The sequence below is a fragment of the Vanessa atalanta genome, chromosome 12, assembly GCF_905147765.1.
Source record: "Vanessa atalanta chromosome 12, ilVanAtal1.2, whole genome shotgun sequence".
NCBI classification, from domain to species: Eukaryota; Metazoa; Arthropoda; class Insecta; order Lepidoptera; family Nymphalidae; genus Vanessa; species Vanessa atalanta.
The window spans coordinates 2,585,387-2,600,543 of record NC_061882.1 but is presented as its reverse complement, the minus strand read 5'-3'; the positions used below and the strand labels follow the sequence as shown (position 1 = coordinate 2,600,543).

General features: G+C 31.2%; 1 protein-coding gene across 1 annotated transcript in view; it reads right to left on the bottom strand.

Annotated features, from left to right (window-relative positions):
- Nucleotides 1-4,284: 4,284 nt before the first annotated feature.
- The window catches only part of LOC125067596 (acetylcholine receptor subunit alpha-like 2), a 32,399-nt gene continuing 21,526 nt past the window's right edge, over nucleotides 4,285-15,157 (bottom strand). Inside the window, exons 4-8 of the mRNA XM_047676255.1 lie at nucleotides 13,602-13,782; nucleotides 11,123-11,276; nucleotides 5,485-6,055; nucleotides 4,924-5,116; nucleotides 4,285-4,677 (exon numbers count right to left, since the gene is read on the bottom strand). Of these exons, the coding sequence (XP_047532211.1) occupies nucleotides 4,480-4,677; nucleotides 4,924-5,116; nucleotides 5,485-6,055; nucleotides 11,123-11,276; nucleotides 13,602-13,782 (1,297 nt within the window). The 3' untranslated portion in view covers nucleotides 4,285-4,479. The remainder of the gene's footprint in view (nucleotides 4,678-4,923; nucleotides 5,117-5,484; nucleotides 6,056-11,122; nucleotides 11,277-13,601; nucleotides 13,783-15,157) is intronic.

Genomic DNA, 15,157 nt, shown 5'->3' with positions numbered 1-15,157 from the left:
AATGAATTATTCAAGAGATTAAGGGCCTTTTAACCGGAATATTCTGGTGTTATTCATGCAATATACTCAATACTTTTCTGTAATTATACATTATAGTTATATAACGTAGTTCTGTATGATGTTGAGTAATTTCGTAATAAGGATAATAACATACGGCTGAGCTCACACTTGTTAAGGATTCGTATCGGCCAGTCAAAGTGGGAACCACTCCTAAATTATTTGATCTCCAAATATCAATACTGTGTATTGCTGACCAGAGTCGTTTGGACCAGGGCTTAATAGAGTTATTTTAGGTCAAAGAGCCTTCCTTACCTTAGATTACGTAATTGCAGCGCATTATCAGTGTATATTGTCAAAGTGACCATATAAGACAAAGAACCACTTTTGCTCATGTGTCTTCGTAAATTAGTTTAAAAAATGATAAGCTTTACCGAGTTGTTTCGGTTTTTTGCTTATCCATCAATGCAAATAACATACAGTAACTATTAGCTAATGTAATAAGTAAATGCATACTTTAAAGATAAATAAGATGACAGTGATACCTTTGCGGACGATTTTGGTCGTGGCATCTATTTTCAACGGTGACTTATCTACTCTTTGGTAGATGTTATTGCGCACACTTGTGCTTGCGTTAAGAGAGATTAACTCCCTGTTTCTTTACTCTTTTAAACACCATATGTGTTGTTGAGTCGTTAAGCTGACGGTATTGAAGAAGAAGTTAAGAATAAACGATTTCAAAATGTCATCTGATGGAAAGTGGTAATCACAACCCACATACATCAACGCTATAAAAATATTAATCGTTCCTTACATCACACAATTTTGTTACCAGTATTGGGAGCTAAGACGTCTTTAGTGCCTGCAGTTACACTGGTTCACTAACCCTTCAAACCGGAAGATAACGATACTGTGTATTTCTGTTGGGTGGTAGAATATCTCCTTAGTGGTCACTAACTAAACAGACTTGCACAAAGCCCTACCACCAAGCGAATGTAGCGCAGGGGCTATATTGCATTCTATCACCAAACTACCTGAATTAACACAGTTTAGTTAAAAATGTTGTAGTTAATCTGTTCTATAAAGCATATTTATATATAATAATCACCAAAAAAGTACAAGATGCTATACGACACACTTAACAATTTTACGTCCAAACACTTTACAAATAATGTTACGTCTTTTTACATATTGTAAGATATTGTTTACATGTGCATATCCATTCCAAAAATTATTAGTCTTGATAATGATATGAAGTCAGAATAAATTCAAATTTAGAAGACATTTATTCACATGAATCAATGTGGATTCTGAAAGTAAAAAACAAAAGAAACTACAGGCTAGGAAAGTTTTAAATTTATTTTTGTTACATAGGTACTATGTAATTATACACGCGACTGTCAGAATTCCTCCGTAAATCCATTGATTTATTCCGTCCATATTTATTTGGGTTTTATGGCGGAGAATTCATACGTGCGGTGGTGATATTTTTCACATGCTGACAAGTTTAATGGGTCGACCGTACGTTAACTGTTTCGATTCATCCATTTTATGGCGTTTATTCGTCAACAACGCAGGTTTGACGAGATTTTTCTTGTATGAGCTGGTATGTCAAGTGATTATTTATAGATCTTTATCTTTTAATATTGAGGTAATAAATAATTTGTTTTCTTCGGTTTTCAAAGATGAGTAAATTTCTTTGTACATTTAAAACCTATGACTTAACATATACGTAATGTCAAAATCGTTTTAATAGTTTAAAGAAAAATTTATAAAAAAAAAAACATAAGTTCACAATTTTTTTGTGTCTGTTGGTGCACAACATGGCCCAGTTATTTACCTGATTATATCGGATTATGGGCACGAAAGTAGGGAACAAAACTCATATAATTATGTACATATAAACAAAATTGTTATGAATACGAAAATGTTAACATACAATTTTGACTTGAACAACATACAATAAAAGTTTAGCTATTGAAGTAAAATAATATTATCTATTGAGAAAACGATGGCGTGGGTTGAATTTGAAGCAATAATTCGGACGTCACGACGGGTGGTTGCTCGAGTTCTGCCGAAGCCTTTTTCACAATCCTTCGGTATACTCTAGAAAAAGTAGACTGGCTTAAATTTAAATTTCTAGCAATCGTTCGTTGATCCAAGCCCTCCCGCACCAATGTCATTAAACTATTTTTGAACTTAAAAAACTTAATAGTCAATACTATTGGTAACAATAATTTAAATATTAAATAAAAAAAAAAAAAAAAAACAAAACAAAAATAATTCATTAAAAACTTTAATAACACACGAATTTGAGGCTATGCGTAAATTTTACTTCCCCGGCTATAATTTAATCTTTTATTGCAGTTCTATTTTTAAATTTTGTAATTTTTTTTATGCTTAATGAACGACATTTTCATTTAGTTCAATCTAAAAAATTTGCGTACCTATCAAATATTAATTCGAAAGTATTCCTGAACTTTGCAGGATATGCGGTTTATGAGACCGTCTGTGTATTACTTAATTCGTTCATCATTCATTTTAGGAACATTCTCGGTTGATGAGTAATTGCGAGCTATAATTGCATAATCAGTTAGAAAAAATCCTGTCTTTATTAGTAGCGCGGCTTATATGGAATGTATGTATAGTAAGTGTAGCTGTGTTGTTTTATAAATGAAGATATTTCATTGAGGAATTGTTTGTAGTTGTCGTTGTTTTTTTTTTCTATGGATGTATTTGGGTTACACAGATTATAATTAATAAATCATTCGGTTATTTTGTTTTAATAATTTAATACTACAACAATGTGAGCTATTTTAAAACATACTTTACTTTACTTTTTTATCTTATGACTTAACCTTAGGAAGACTACATTCACAGTTTTTAGGGTTAACTAAATAAAAAGTTTCTTAATTTATCGACTTAATACAAGTTATAATTTTAATGAACATGGATTTTTTAATGACAATGTTATTACATAATAATATAATATTAATGTAAAAAAATTAACAAATGTATTTGTTTGATTATTTTCCAGTAAGCAAGTTATTAAGTTCACTCGGGACACGCACTAACATATGCCAATTCAAATATATTTTTTATTTATAATTATTTTACACCATTTGGCAGTAAAGTTTGTCTTATTTTAATATAAAGTTTAATTTAATTCACATCGAAACAAAAAGGATCAAGTGATTGAGCGATTATTCAATCTTACATATTAAACTTATCTAATAAATGATCTTTTGACATTAGCACAGCCCTTATGTTGTCGTCTGATTCGCATAAAGTTTGACACAAATGTATTAATTGTTAAAAGGAATTTCGTTTAATCTTATCATGAAAATTCTTATGAAATATCGCACGTTACCTTGAAAAAAAAATTTGCTTTAAACTCAATTATTACAATTGTAGGTTTTGGACTTTCGCTATGCAAAATTAATCATGAAAATCTAATTAACATGTCATTATTTACGATATTTGTAAGATAACAATTACTATTGAAAATATATAACAAAACTATAATATATAATGTAATAGCTACCCATACCAGCTTGACACGGTTTATATACAAAGTATTGATGAAAACCACATTAAAACTCGTTGAGTAGTTTAAAAGATCTAAGCGTATATACGGCGTGAAGCGACTTTTACATTATGCGATGATATTATTTAACAATATCCTTCGCTTGCGTACGCGAACCTAACAAGTTTCATCGTAATAAATAAAAGATGAATAGTTTAAAACAATATAGAAGACAGATATACAAATATTCATTTTTATTTAGATAAGATAATTTCAAGTCCATTTGTTATATGGATATATGGCTTGATTGATCTTATTTATATCTTAATCAAAGTGTAAAGTTGAGTTTAGGTAGGTATGAAAAATCTCATTATCGTCTTGACTAAGGATAATAATTAATCTTAAAGATAATTAGAAATTCTATTAATACTATATTTCATTGAGATATTTTTGGCTTAATTTTTAAATTACGACAAATTAATCATAAAAATCACAGCCCATTTTGGCTACTACAATAAAATCGAACGAACTCATTACACTTGTATACTTATTATAACTAGCATTATATGACATTTTATTGATATAATTTTGCCTGGAATCTGTATTTAAAAAGTATTGCCTTGTTTAAATACGATATTAAAATTGTCTAATCCGCTATTCGTCGCTTTCTAATCCATAAGTAGCAAGCCAATGGCAAATTCCTCATTTCACTTCATAGAAAATTTTACTGTCTATAATCAAATCGAATCGTTCCTTGAAAATAGTAATCGGACAAAAGACAGATTCGGTATAGTTTGAAACTACTGTAACTGTCCAGTAATATAGTTATTACTACGTAAACTTGGAAATGGCATCGACATTCATGGAATAACTATTAATCAAGCCGGCAGTATTTTTGCACTCTTAATATTATAAGCTTCTGAAAACTCCTAAGTCAGAATGGTTTTGATAATAATTTAAGAATCTCCACTATCGACAGGTAAGAATTGTTGCTGGGCTACGGAAGACAAAACCATGTCTATTGGTTTTGTGTCATCGTACAGTGAGGGCGCTTCGCAGAGAATCGCAAATGTTCCAACTATAGAGGCGATTGTGAAAATCCAGAGGAACAATCTATCGAGGACCATTGCGACGAAACCCCAATCCTGGTCTTCCTGTTGGCGTTAATTAGCTATATAAATATTATGCATTTAATATACATACAACATTTAAATTTATCTAAGACTTTCCGATTTTTATTTATCGTTAAACAAAAAAAATATATATATCCATAAATTCAAGTATTAAGATATCGGTCAATGATTTTTATTTCTTTTGCTTTTTGTCGTTATAATTTATGTGCGTGTTAGTACGTACCAATTGCTCTTTAACTTCTTTTCTTACTATAAAAGTAAACTTACCGCGTTAAATTCATCTTGTCTTTGCATGTGATGTTGAATAAACATTACGTTGTGGATGGCTTTTTCTAGTTCAAATGGATACTTCTTTCGTGGAGTGATATCGCTGAGTGAGTCGTCTAAGCCAGACATAACGGAAGGGAGCCCATTGTATCCAGCGCCAAGACTACCGAGAGCTCCAACCAGACCGCTGAATCTAAGGAATTTATACGATAAAATAGGACGGTTTGTTGAGTATCTAAATAATTAAATACTACTCGAACTTCTACTGTAAGATACATTTAAAAAATTCAAGCAAAAAAGCGAAATGATAGATAGCTTGAATGGTAAAAGCGAATGCTATTGAATTTTAATGAATGTTGCCATTAGTTTCACGAAATACTCAAAACAGTTTTGATATTAAATTAAGTATATTTTATTAACATTTTGTAATTATAACATGGGTTTTTCGCAACGAATTGCATATGTACATATATGTATATTCTGCATACATAATTAAATTTAATTAAAATCTTAGACAGTTAGGTTACGTTGAAGTACTTGTTTATTTTAACGTAGGTTTACCTGTTTGTGGCTGTCGTTGAATGTAATCCATTACAACCACCGGGTAGATGATGACGCAGAGAATCAGGGCTCGAAGCGTTAGAATTTGTCTGTTCAGCAGCAGCTAAAGCATCCTTGAACTTATTCTTCTTCATACTTCGACCGGCTATCTTCTGCGCTGCAAGATCCCTCAACAAATCTTTTGGAACTCTCATTAGCAATAACTTCGGTAGTTTAGTTATAAAGAATTTCCTCACCCATGGTGCCATTTTATGGGTACTGGGTTTACGATAGTGAACATTCAAAATGAAGATCGTTATTACCACAGATAGTCCTACTAACAGCATCGTAAAAAGGAGATACTTGCCCAACAGTGGTAATGCCAGAGATGTCGATGGAATAATTTCGGAGATTAGAAGGAAGAACATCGTTTGTGAGAGAAGGATGGAGATACTGAGAGCAATCTTCTCTCCGGAATCAGCTGGTAAGTAAAATACGAGAACGGATAGATATGATATACCGACACAAGGTACGATCAAGTTGACCGTGTAGAATAGCGTTTTCCTTCTTAGCGTTATATTGAAGAAGATATCTGAAACAATATTTGGTAGTTAATTGGTGATAATTAATGTATGTTTACACTTATTAACTTTATTTGAGTACTCCTTTTAAGTCAAGTAGCATAAACAAAATATAAATCATTCAAATTTTTTATATGTGTTTCAATTTTAAGTTTCTCATTAAATTCTACGACTTTATTATCCGTTTACCCCTATGGAAATATATATACCCCATGCAGAAAAAACAACAATATTGGTATTTTACTTATAAACAGAAACATAAACACCGATTACCATATTTAAAATTTTCGAAGATGTAGATTTCCGTATAAACATGCTAAATTTCATCTTTTTAGTCATAGATGATGATTTTTCAAAAAATCTTTAACATCTATCTATTAATTATTAAAATAAGCCAAAATATCGATTTTATAAACTCTAACATCACAAATAACGATATAAATGCCGTCAACCTTACACCCCCCCATATAAGCCTTGTAGGAGAAGAATTTTGAAAATCCTATCATAGTGCTCACTTAAGTTCCATAATGGATTTCTGTACAAATTTTCATCCTGTTAGATCTACCGAATTAAGTTGTGCTTTGTAGTGTTAGTCAGTCAATTTTAAAACGTAATTAGAAATACTTTTTGATAAGTAAATCTGATAAGTAAAAACCATGGAATTTTTTATATAAAAATAAATTTAATTTTAATTTAATACAATATGCCGAAATTATATGAATTGGCATAAAAAAATATAGTTCCATATGTTCTGGATTCATTATAATTGAAGGCAAGTTACGAAATGAAATGATAAACACTACCGAGATGAATTACATTTAGGTAACAAACAGCAGACGGCAGAACATTCAAATTACTCCAGTACCGTCCCAATTCGAGTCGCCAATCACTTAGACGATGCAGAAGCAATTTGAATACGAACTAGAACAATTAGTATAAACAATTTCTGTTTATTCGACTTTCAAATTGAATTTGTTACGAAGAATATTGAAGGAATAATTGCACGGAGGGTGATTTTTATTTGTAGCCAAAGATGATGGATGATTTGAACGTCAGAGTCGAAATATTTATTCAAAAGAAGCGATACACTTTCTTATTGATTGTGAAAAAGTTCGGAAAGAAATGTTTTAGACTCGATAAGAAGGCGCGAAAGAAATTCATCTGGTTTATATTATATTACTTATGGCTTAGTGGTGGGAATTTATGCAGGTCCGTCACACACGTCTGGGTAACTCTACAGATATTCTTCCGTCAAGCAGAAATACTTAGCTGTTTTGTTACTATTAAAGCACTTATTAAAATAATGTCAACGTCATTCAAACGTGTTTATCAATTTTGACAGGTGTAAGCACCTCATATATAATACTAGTGACCCGCCCCGGCTTTGTACGGGTGCAATACTGATACTAACTACTACAGAATGTAATTATATACAAAGTTCATAGCTTTTTGTCATTAGACAATACAACCCGCTATGTCCCTGCATTTTAAATCTGTAATATCTTCGAAAATATTCATTTAAATTACATGCTGTAAAGGGCCATATTGATTTATATGAAATTCAAAATTTATTTGAGGTACTTTATTCGATAAGAATTAATGCTGAATTGTTTAAAAATCCATTATTTCTCGTAAAAACTAACTTGCACATTTCAAGGCCAGCGTTTGCAACGTAAGCGCAAAAAAATGTGTTTATACGACATCACATTAGACACCTCTAAAATTATCAATGTTTCTCTACTATATTTTACATGTATTATTCATATAAATCTTCCTCTTGAAACAGTAATTCTATTAAAAAAACCGCATCGAAATCCATGTGTAATTTTAAAGACAGCGGTAAGCGACTTTGTTTCAGCCTATGTAATGATTACAATGCTCTAAAATGTTGAGCTGGGGTAGTAAGAATTATTTCAGCATAAATATATGGAACCAAATCCGAAAAATTCAATATTATTTGACAATTATATATAATATTCTATTTACAAATTGTTATCAAACATTCCATTCTGTGACATTATCATCGTTAAAAATGTAGTCGTTTTAAGCGTGACAACACGATAAATATAACACCGGTCATCATTTCAACACATTTCGCTTTATTTTTTATTCAAAGTCATAGCAATAAACGCAGTATTATATTAAAATTCATTGAAAGCTATGTAAAATGGCGAGCGTGTTACAAAAAAAGTATTGTAATATGACGAAACGACCGACCGATGATGTAAATGAACTACAAAAATTCAATTCATATATATGTATAGGTACTCGTATATATTGTAAAATGTACTGTGCCCCGCATTTCAATTATGAGTTTTCATTATTTTAATAGTGGTAGGGCTTTGTGCCTGTCTGGGTAGCACCCACTCATCAGATATTCTACCGCGAAATAGCAATACTAGTACGATGTGTTAAGGTTTGAATGGTGAATTAGAAAGTGTCACTACAGGCACAAGGGACATAACATCTTAGTTCCCAATGTCTATTGGCAGTGGTGACCACTTACCATCAGCTGGCATAATTTCCCGACCACTTACGTATGTTATAAAAAAAGATCAAATATGCGATTTTTTTGTCATAAACTTTTAAAAGATATCAATCTAACCAAAAAAAAAAATTTATGATTTTTAACTAATATAGGTTAAATTTATTAATATATTTTTCCAGTAATATATTAGAAAAGTAATTACACTAGTGACTATAGCTATGATAACATAATAATATCTATTATAATTAACTTTTTTAAACGATAACTATTGTTTCACCAGCACTGAATTTTCATTTACTTTTGTATCATCACCCGTGAGGTGATACGAAAATCTGCAAAGTTCTTTAACAATAACATAGATTGATACTTATACAAGGGTACGAACGATTAGTTTTGACCCTTTAACCGAATCAGTAATAGTTAATCGAGAATCAACAAGCAATTACAAGTGACTAAATGTAATCGAAGTTTCTCACAAGTAAACACGGTGTTGATATTGTTAACTTTGATTAAATTATGTTTAGATAATTGAACATCGATCGATATACACAAGCGGAATTACTTAGATAGCTTGTTTGGGTACCTAATTGTTTTTCTGTGTATTTGATTGAATCAAAGGCGGAACACATTAATTAATTTTGAACTATTCTCTTAACGTAATTTAATATACATTTCATTAACACTAGCTTTATTCTTCTTTGTATAGAAAAACTATATTTTTAAAAATGTATATCATAAAATAAAAAGAACTGATTATGGCACGTGGTATATAAAAGTGAAGCCACTGAAGCAAATACAAAAAATAAGTAAATGCAACTTCCCCATACTTGAAACGTCTCATTATTCTGTTAATAAGTTACAAATGCTATTTGAATATTAGTTATTGACGTATAAACAAATTGTTAATTACAACATATATGAACAATTTGAATTTTTTTTTTTAATTTCCGTTCCACCTGCCTTTTGCTTTATAATATGAGATTGAATGTTACAGTTCAACTTGAATTTAATGAAAAGAAAAATATAATAAAAATTTAACATCTCATAACAGAGCTAAGAAACCTTATCAAGACATCTAACAAAAATAAAATAGAAACATCAATAAAAAACAAAACGTTAAAACAAAAAACGAAAAGCACCCTTCTGAAACCCAAATCGCCACGTCAGAGGCCTAATCTCACCTCGAAAGCCGTAAATACCGCGGCACGTCGACAATGCTTATCTATGCTAAATTACTGCGTTCTACCGCCGTCTAACAGGTTAAACGGTTGTTTTGTTAATGCCCGCAAAGTATACTTAGAACGTGTCGTGAATACTGATACAAACGCCACTGATTAATGCCATGAGAGCATTCTTTTTAAAGCGGATTTCGTGAAAGAAATACGCATTTAGATTATATTTATTGCTGAAACTGTATCCCTTAGAGCTATTTACTTATCCGTGTGTGAAAATGAATAATAAATTCATCTAAATTATTTTATATCACCAAAATAGTCCGTAAATCCATAGAATGTTTTTTGATTATTTTATTCATTAAAATATCTAAATTTAATTTGATCTCGTAGCATACTCGGTAATTTATTTATTTATTTATTTATTTAATATGGAACTCCAACACAGGTACATATGTAATACAAAAAATACAAGTTTAGACAATGAAATATTAAATGTACCTCCAATTACAGGAGAACACAACATGCACTTATAAAGTATTGAACTCTAAAGCAAAACTTAAGAAATAAAAAAAAGCTAAAACTAATAATTACAAAACAATGAAATAAAATAATTTATCGAAAACTATTTAACAAATCTAAACTAAACAAAATGTAAACTAAACAAAATGAAAATATGTATGTAATGTTTATATGGCAATTTCGATTTTAGAATTCAAGAGATGAATCACTTGAACTGTTGTTTCATTTATGTTAACATTATAAATAAACTAGTACAAGTGATCTTTGTTTAATTTTCACTGATGGCTCCCGCCTCTATCTATGGGAAGCAAGCGAATTTCAGCTTTAGGTCCATCACCCTCCAGTTATCCTTTTATCCGTCGCTCAGCTATACAAATCGGAGTCTTCAAATAATAAATTTGTATTGTATTCTTTACTGTTTTCTAAATAAATCCAGTTGTTGATTCTATTTAAGTCATAGTGCGTACTACGACTGTCTATACCGAGCCCGAAGTACTAGGTTCAGGTCTCTATTCGGGCCAACAAAAATTTACTAGGCGTTTGGGAAATTGGAAGTGTTTACGCTCGTAAAAATAAGCCATTGGTCTTACAACTGAATTCTTTTCGGTTGGGTCGGTTTGCCGTCCACTAACATTATAAGCTTGAGAATATTACCTGCATCTGGGGTTTTGCACACACTTGAGAACTACAATGTCTACTGTGCAATATACTTGACATATAATTTTATGTAACGCAAAAATTATATATATATATATATATATATATTTTATATAAACTTGTAATTCATCCATAAATTATAAAAAGTATTCTTAAAATTGAAACCAAGTCATCTATTAATAAGACACTTAAAATCTCACACTATACTATACTTAATTTTAGGCGATATACATACTTACCAGGATATGGTTCTTGACAACAGGGATAGTATCTCTCGTGCCTTTCAGCGGGTACTCCGAGGATATCCCACTCCACTGAGGGATAATACTCTCGAAGGTCGATACCTACTTCTACCATGTCACCTTTTTTTTGGTTTATATGTTTTAAATCGATCTGGAACAAAGAATCGATTAAAATAAATAAAATTAAAGTCATCTCTATTCGATTTTCCGCCAGGTCCTTTGAAGTATGTACATAATTAATTAAATGTTAAGCTAACACCGGCCGGAACGCTCTATCGAAAACGGGTAAAACAGTCTCAGCAGTAAAAGTAAAATACGTACATAGATATAACAAAATATAGGCGTTAGTGGGAAGAACGGGTGAGGAGAGAGGAGAAAGGTGGAAGAGGGGGGACCAAACAACGATAGGACGAAGGACGTAACGAGTAAATATTTTAATTTCATCACTATATAAATAATAATTAAGTTAAGAGCAGTAAAAGTTTCGAATTTTGCAAATACTTAAATCACAAGACATTCTGAACAGAAATAGACGAATTTCAATACCACTTTTTGTGACCTATATTATTTTTTATTTTTTTAGCATTAGCAGCCTGTAAATTTTCCCACTGCTGGGCTAAAGGCCTCCTCTCCCTTTGAGGAGAAGGTTTGGAGCATATTCCACCACGCTGCTCCAATGCGGGTTGGCGGAATACACATGTGGCAGAATTTCGTTGAAATTAGACACATGCAGGTTTCCTCACGATGTTTTCCTTAAACACCGAGCACGAGATGAGTTATAAACACAAATTAAGCACATGACAATTCAGTGGTGCCTGTCTGGGTTTGAACCCGAAATCATCGGTTAAGATGCACGCGTTCTAACCACTGGGCCATCTCAGCTCTCATTATTAAATAATATAAAATTGTAAACTTTAACCGGCACGATCTATTTACACTCGAATACTTTAATCCAGTAATTTATTTAGTGGAAACGACATGTATCGTGTACTTACTTATTCACACACACGTATTACACGAACTTTGTATGTAGGCAGGTATTAATTATAAAATTATTCCTCCACACTTCTCCGAATAACCAATCTCCATATGATTCATTATTTAGGCAGATTCTAAATATTTGAGAGTTACGTAAAATGTCTATGAAGTACTTGAAGCAAGATAACATATTTGACAAAAAACTGTCACATAAAATTTTGCATATGGTAAGAATTTGGTATATGGATTTTTAAAAATAGCCTGAAAGATATAGGATATTTTAAATTGGACTGGACTGGATACGTAGACTAAAATTCATTGAAGATTTACACATGATAATGGTGCCGTGCTGGCCCTGTGTTTAGAAGACTTGAGTCTTAACCTCATCGGTTAGAATTTGTTTTGAGAGTTTCGGGCAAGCGTCATTGAATTTTGCTTAATTTGTTTTATGATTCATCTTGTGCTTGGCGATGAAGGAAGACATCATGAGGAAAACGCCACATGAGATTGTGCTATGTGTGTATCAACCCGTGTATTGGAACAGTTTGGTGGAGCTTCAAACCCTCTCTTTGAAAGGAGGTGTTAGTTCCGCATTTACAGGCTGTTACTGAACTAATTTTTACTTCACATCATGAAATTTCAAGAGTTGTCAGAGGTATATATTCTAAATATATAAAATATATTAAAATTAGCATATAATGTACTAATAAGCTCCATATCATTTTATATCTTTCAAATAACTCGTGTTTTTTTAAATTTAGTTGTTATTTTAAAAATCAAAATTTGTAGTCCTTAAATTGAATAACCTTTCCTTTTAAACCTTTTCTTAATAAATGAAAGAATAGATGCTTAAGTCGGTCCTTTTGTAATATCTAAAACTTAGAATCTAAATATTCATTACACAAAACAACATCTTGAACTAATGTTTAATATTAAGAAGATGGGAGATACCCAAACGTAGACAAGGGCTCTATTATTAGAACCCGTGTATCTATTTGTTATATTTTTACATTTTACAATGAACACTATTGTACCAATTAGTTGTCGAGTATTGTACTGAGCAGTCTGCAATTGAACATAAAGCTCCGTATTATTTGCATTGTTGACTTTAATACGAACATAACTTCTAGTTACTGAGTTTCTGTCTGAACTAAATGACTTAAGCATTAGACATTGTATTCCTTATATTTAGAAGAAATTACGTTCTATTAAAAGTACTTTCCATACTTAGTACATTACATAATAGATTATAATTAATTTATTTGTGTTATTGTGTCATCAATGTCCACAAAAATGAACAAATAATACAAAATAGGATGAAAAACAAATGTTGGGTCCATTTGTGGATTGTCCATACCAGGATAAGAATACATAGATATAGTTACAATACAATATTATAGTTTTAACTATTTCAATTGTATTAAATTATTTTATATTAAAGTAATTTCAGGTAGTAATTATATTTTTTTTTTCCTTTCATAGTAATTTTAGAAATTACCTGATCACCATCGTAGCTCCATGAACCGAACTTCAAAAAGCACGTCTGCTGGTCAAACGGAAAATATCGGACGTCAATCTCACATGATGACTTGAAAATAGCTGGTGGTGTCCAGAGAACCTTACCGGTGTGATGAAGGACGGCTTTCGTCATTGTTGTGACTACGTACTCGCCGTCGGCACTAGTGACAAAAATAATTATATTAAATACAAAATGATACAAAGTATATCAAAACGTTGTTTTTTTTTATAATTAAAAACGAATAAACGATTTCACGTCTTTCATCGTTTATCATTTCAAACATCACAATTTATAACATTATTCATACAGGATAAGTTATGTAACATACATTTTTTTAAAGAATAGCACGACATGTTAGTAAAACCAATACAAAGTAATTAAAAAAATATTCAAATATTTCTATAAATTCTGTCTAGTAGAAAGTAGTACTAGTAGTAATTATCTGGCATAATATTATAATCAAGCGGCATGAAATGATTTACTGTCTTTTCTGGACCAATACCTGGACTCGATCAACTGATATACTGCAACGAAATAAAGGAAAGATTTCTTACGATGCGCTAGAGTGTGTCAAGTAAATAGTTTCAGACTAGCGTTTATAAAATACATCATTACAAAAATCACACAGAAAATTAATAAATTATTAATTATTTAATAGAAACAAAATATAAGTAAAAATAATATAGGAATAGTTTAGATACATAATATGGCAAATTGCTACGATCGAGTGGCAACATCAAATCCACTCCACAGTTTATCCTCTAGGATGTATATACGATGTTAGAACTAGGTAGGAAGGCAGGTTATATGCCGCTTAAGCATCTAATGCTCCCATCCATCGTATAAATCCAGCCATTTGAAAATTCGCGTGTTAAGAGAACCTATTCCATAATATATCTTCGAGATCGTCTCCCGTCCGTAACAGTTGCTTTATAACCGTCGAAAGGCAACTCACACGTAAATAGGCGGACATGCGCTACGTAAACTTGGAGGCGTAAGTAATTACATTAAGCGTTATAGTGAACTTAACTGCCGAAATATGTTTGATACTTGTATGTACACATGCTGCCAAATTGTAATAAAAAAGTTATTGCCAATAGTGAATTTTTTTTAAAAATGAAATGAGTTAATAGGTAAGGGAAAATTTGGCATTCAATATGAATCCATTGACAAAGTTTTCATTTTATGACTTATTAAATATACGTGTCGTAAAGTCGTAGTCACAGTTGGAAAATGTGAAAGTCGTTCTTGAATCAATCATTAAATTGAGAGCTATGAGTTGATCACTTTAATCAAATGGATCATTAATGAGGGTGAAAAATGATATTATTAATATTTTTATGGTCTGTGCTCAATTTTTATCAATTTGAGATACAAATTACAAGAATTTATCATAATTATTGACACCATCCTTTTATGTAAAAGGTAGGTGAACGTATAAGTGGGCCTTGTGGTAAGTGGTCACCACCGCCAATAGATATTGACGCTGTAAAAAAAAAAATAACTATACCTAACATCACATTAATGTGCCACAC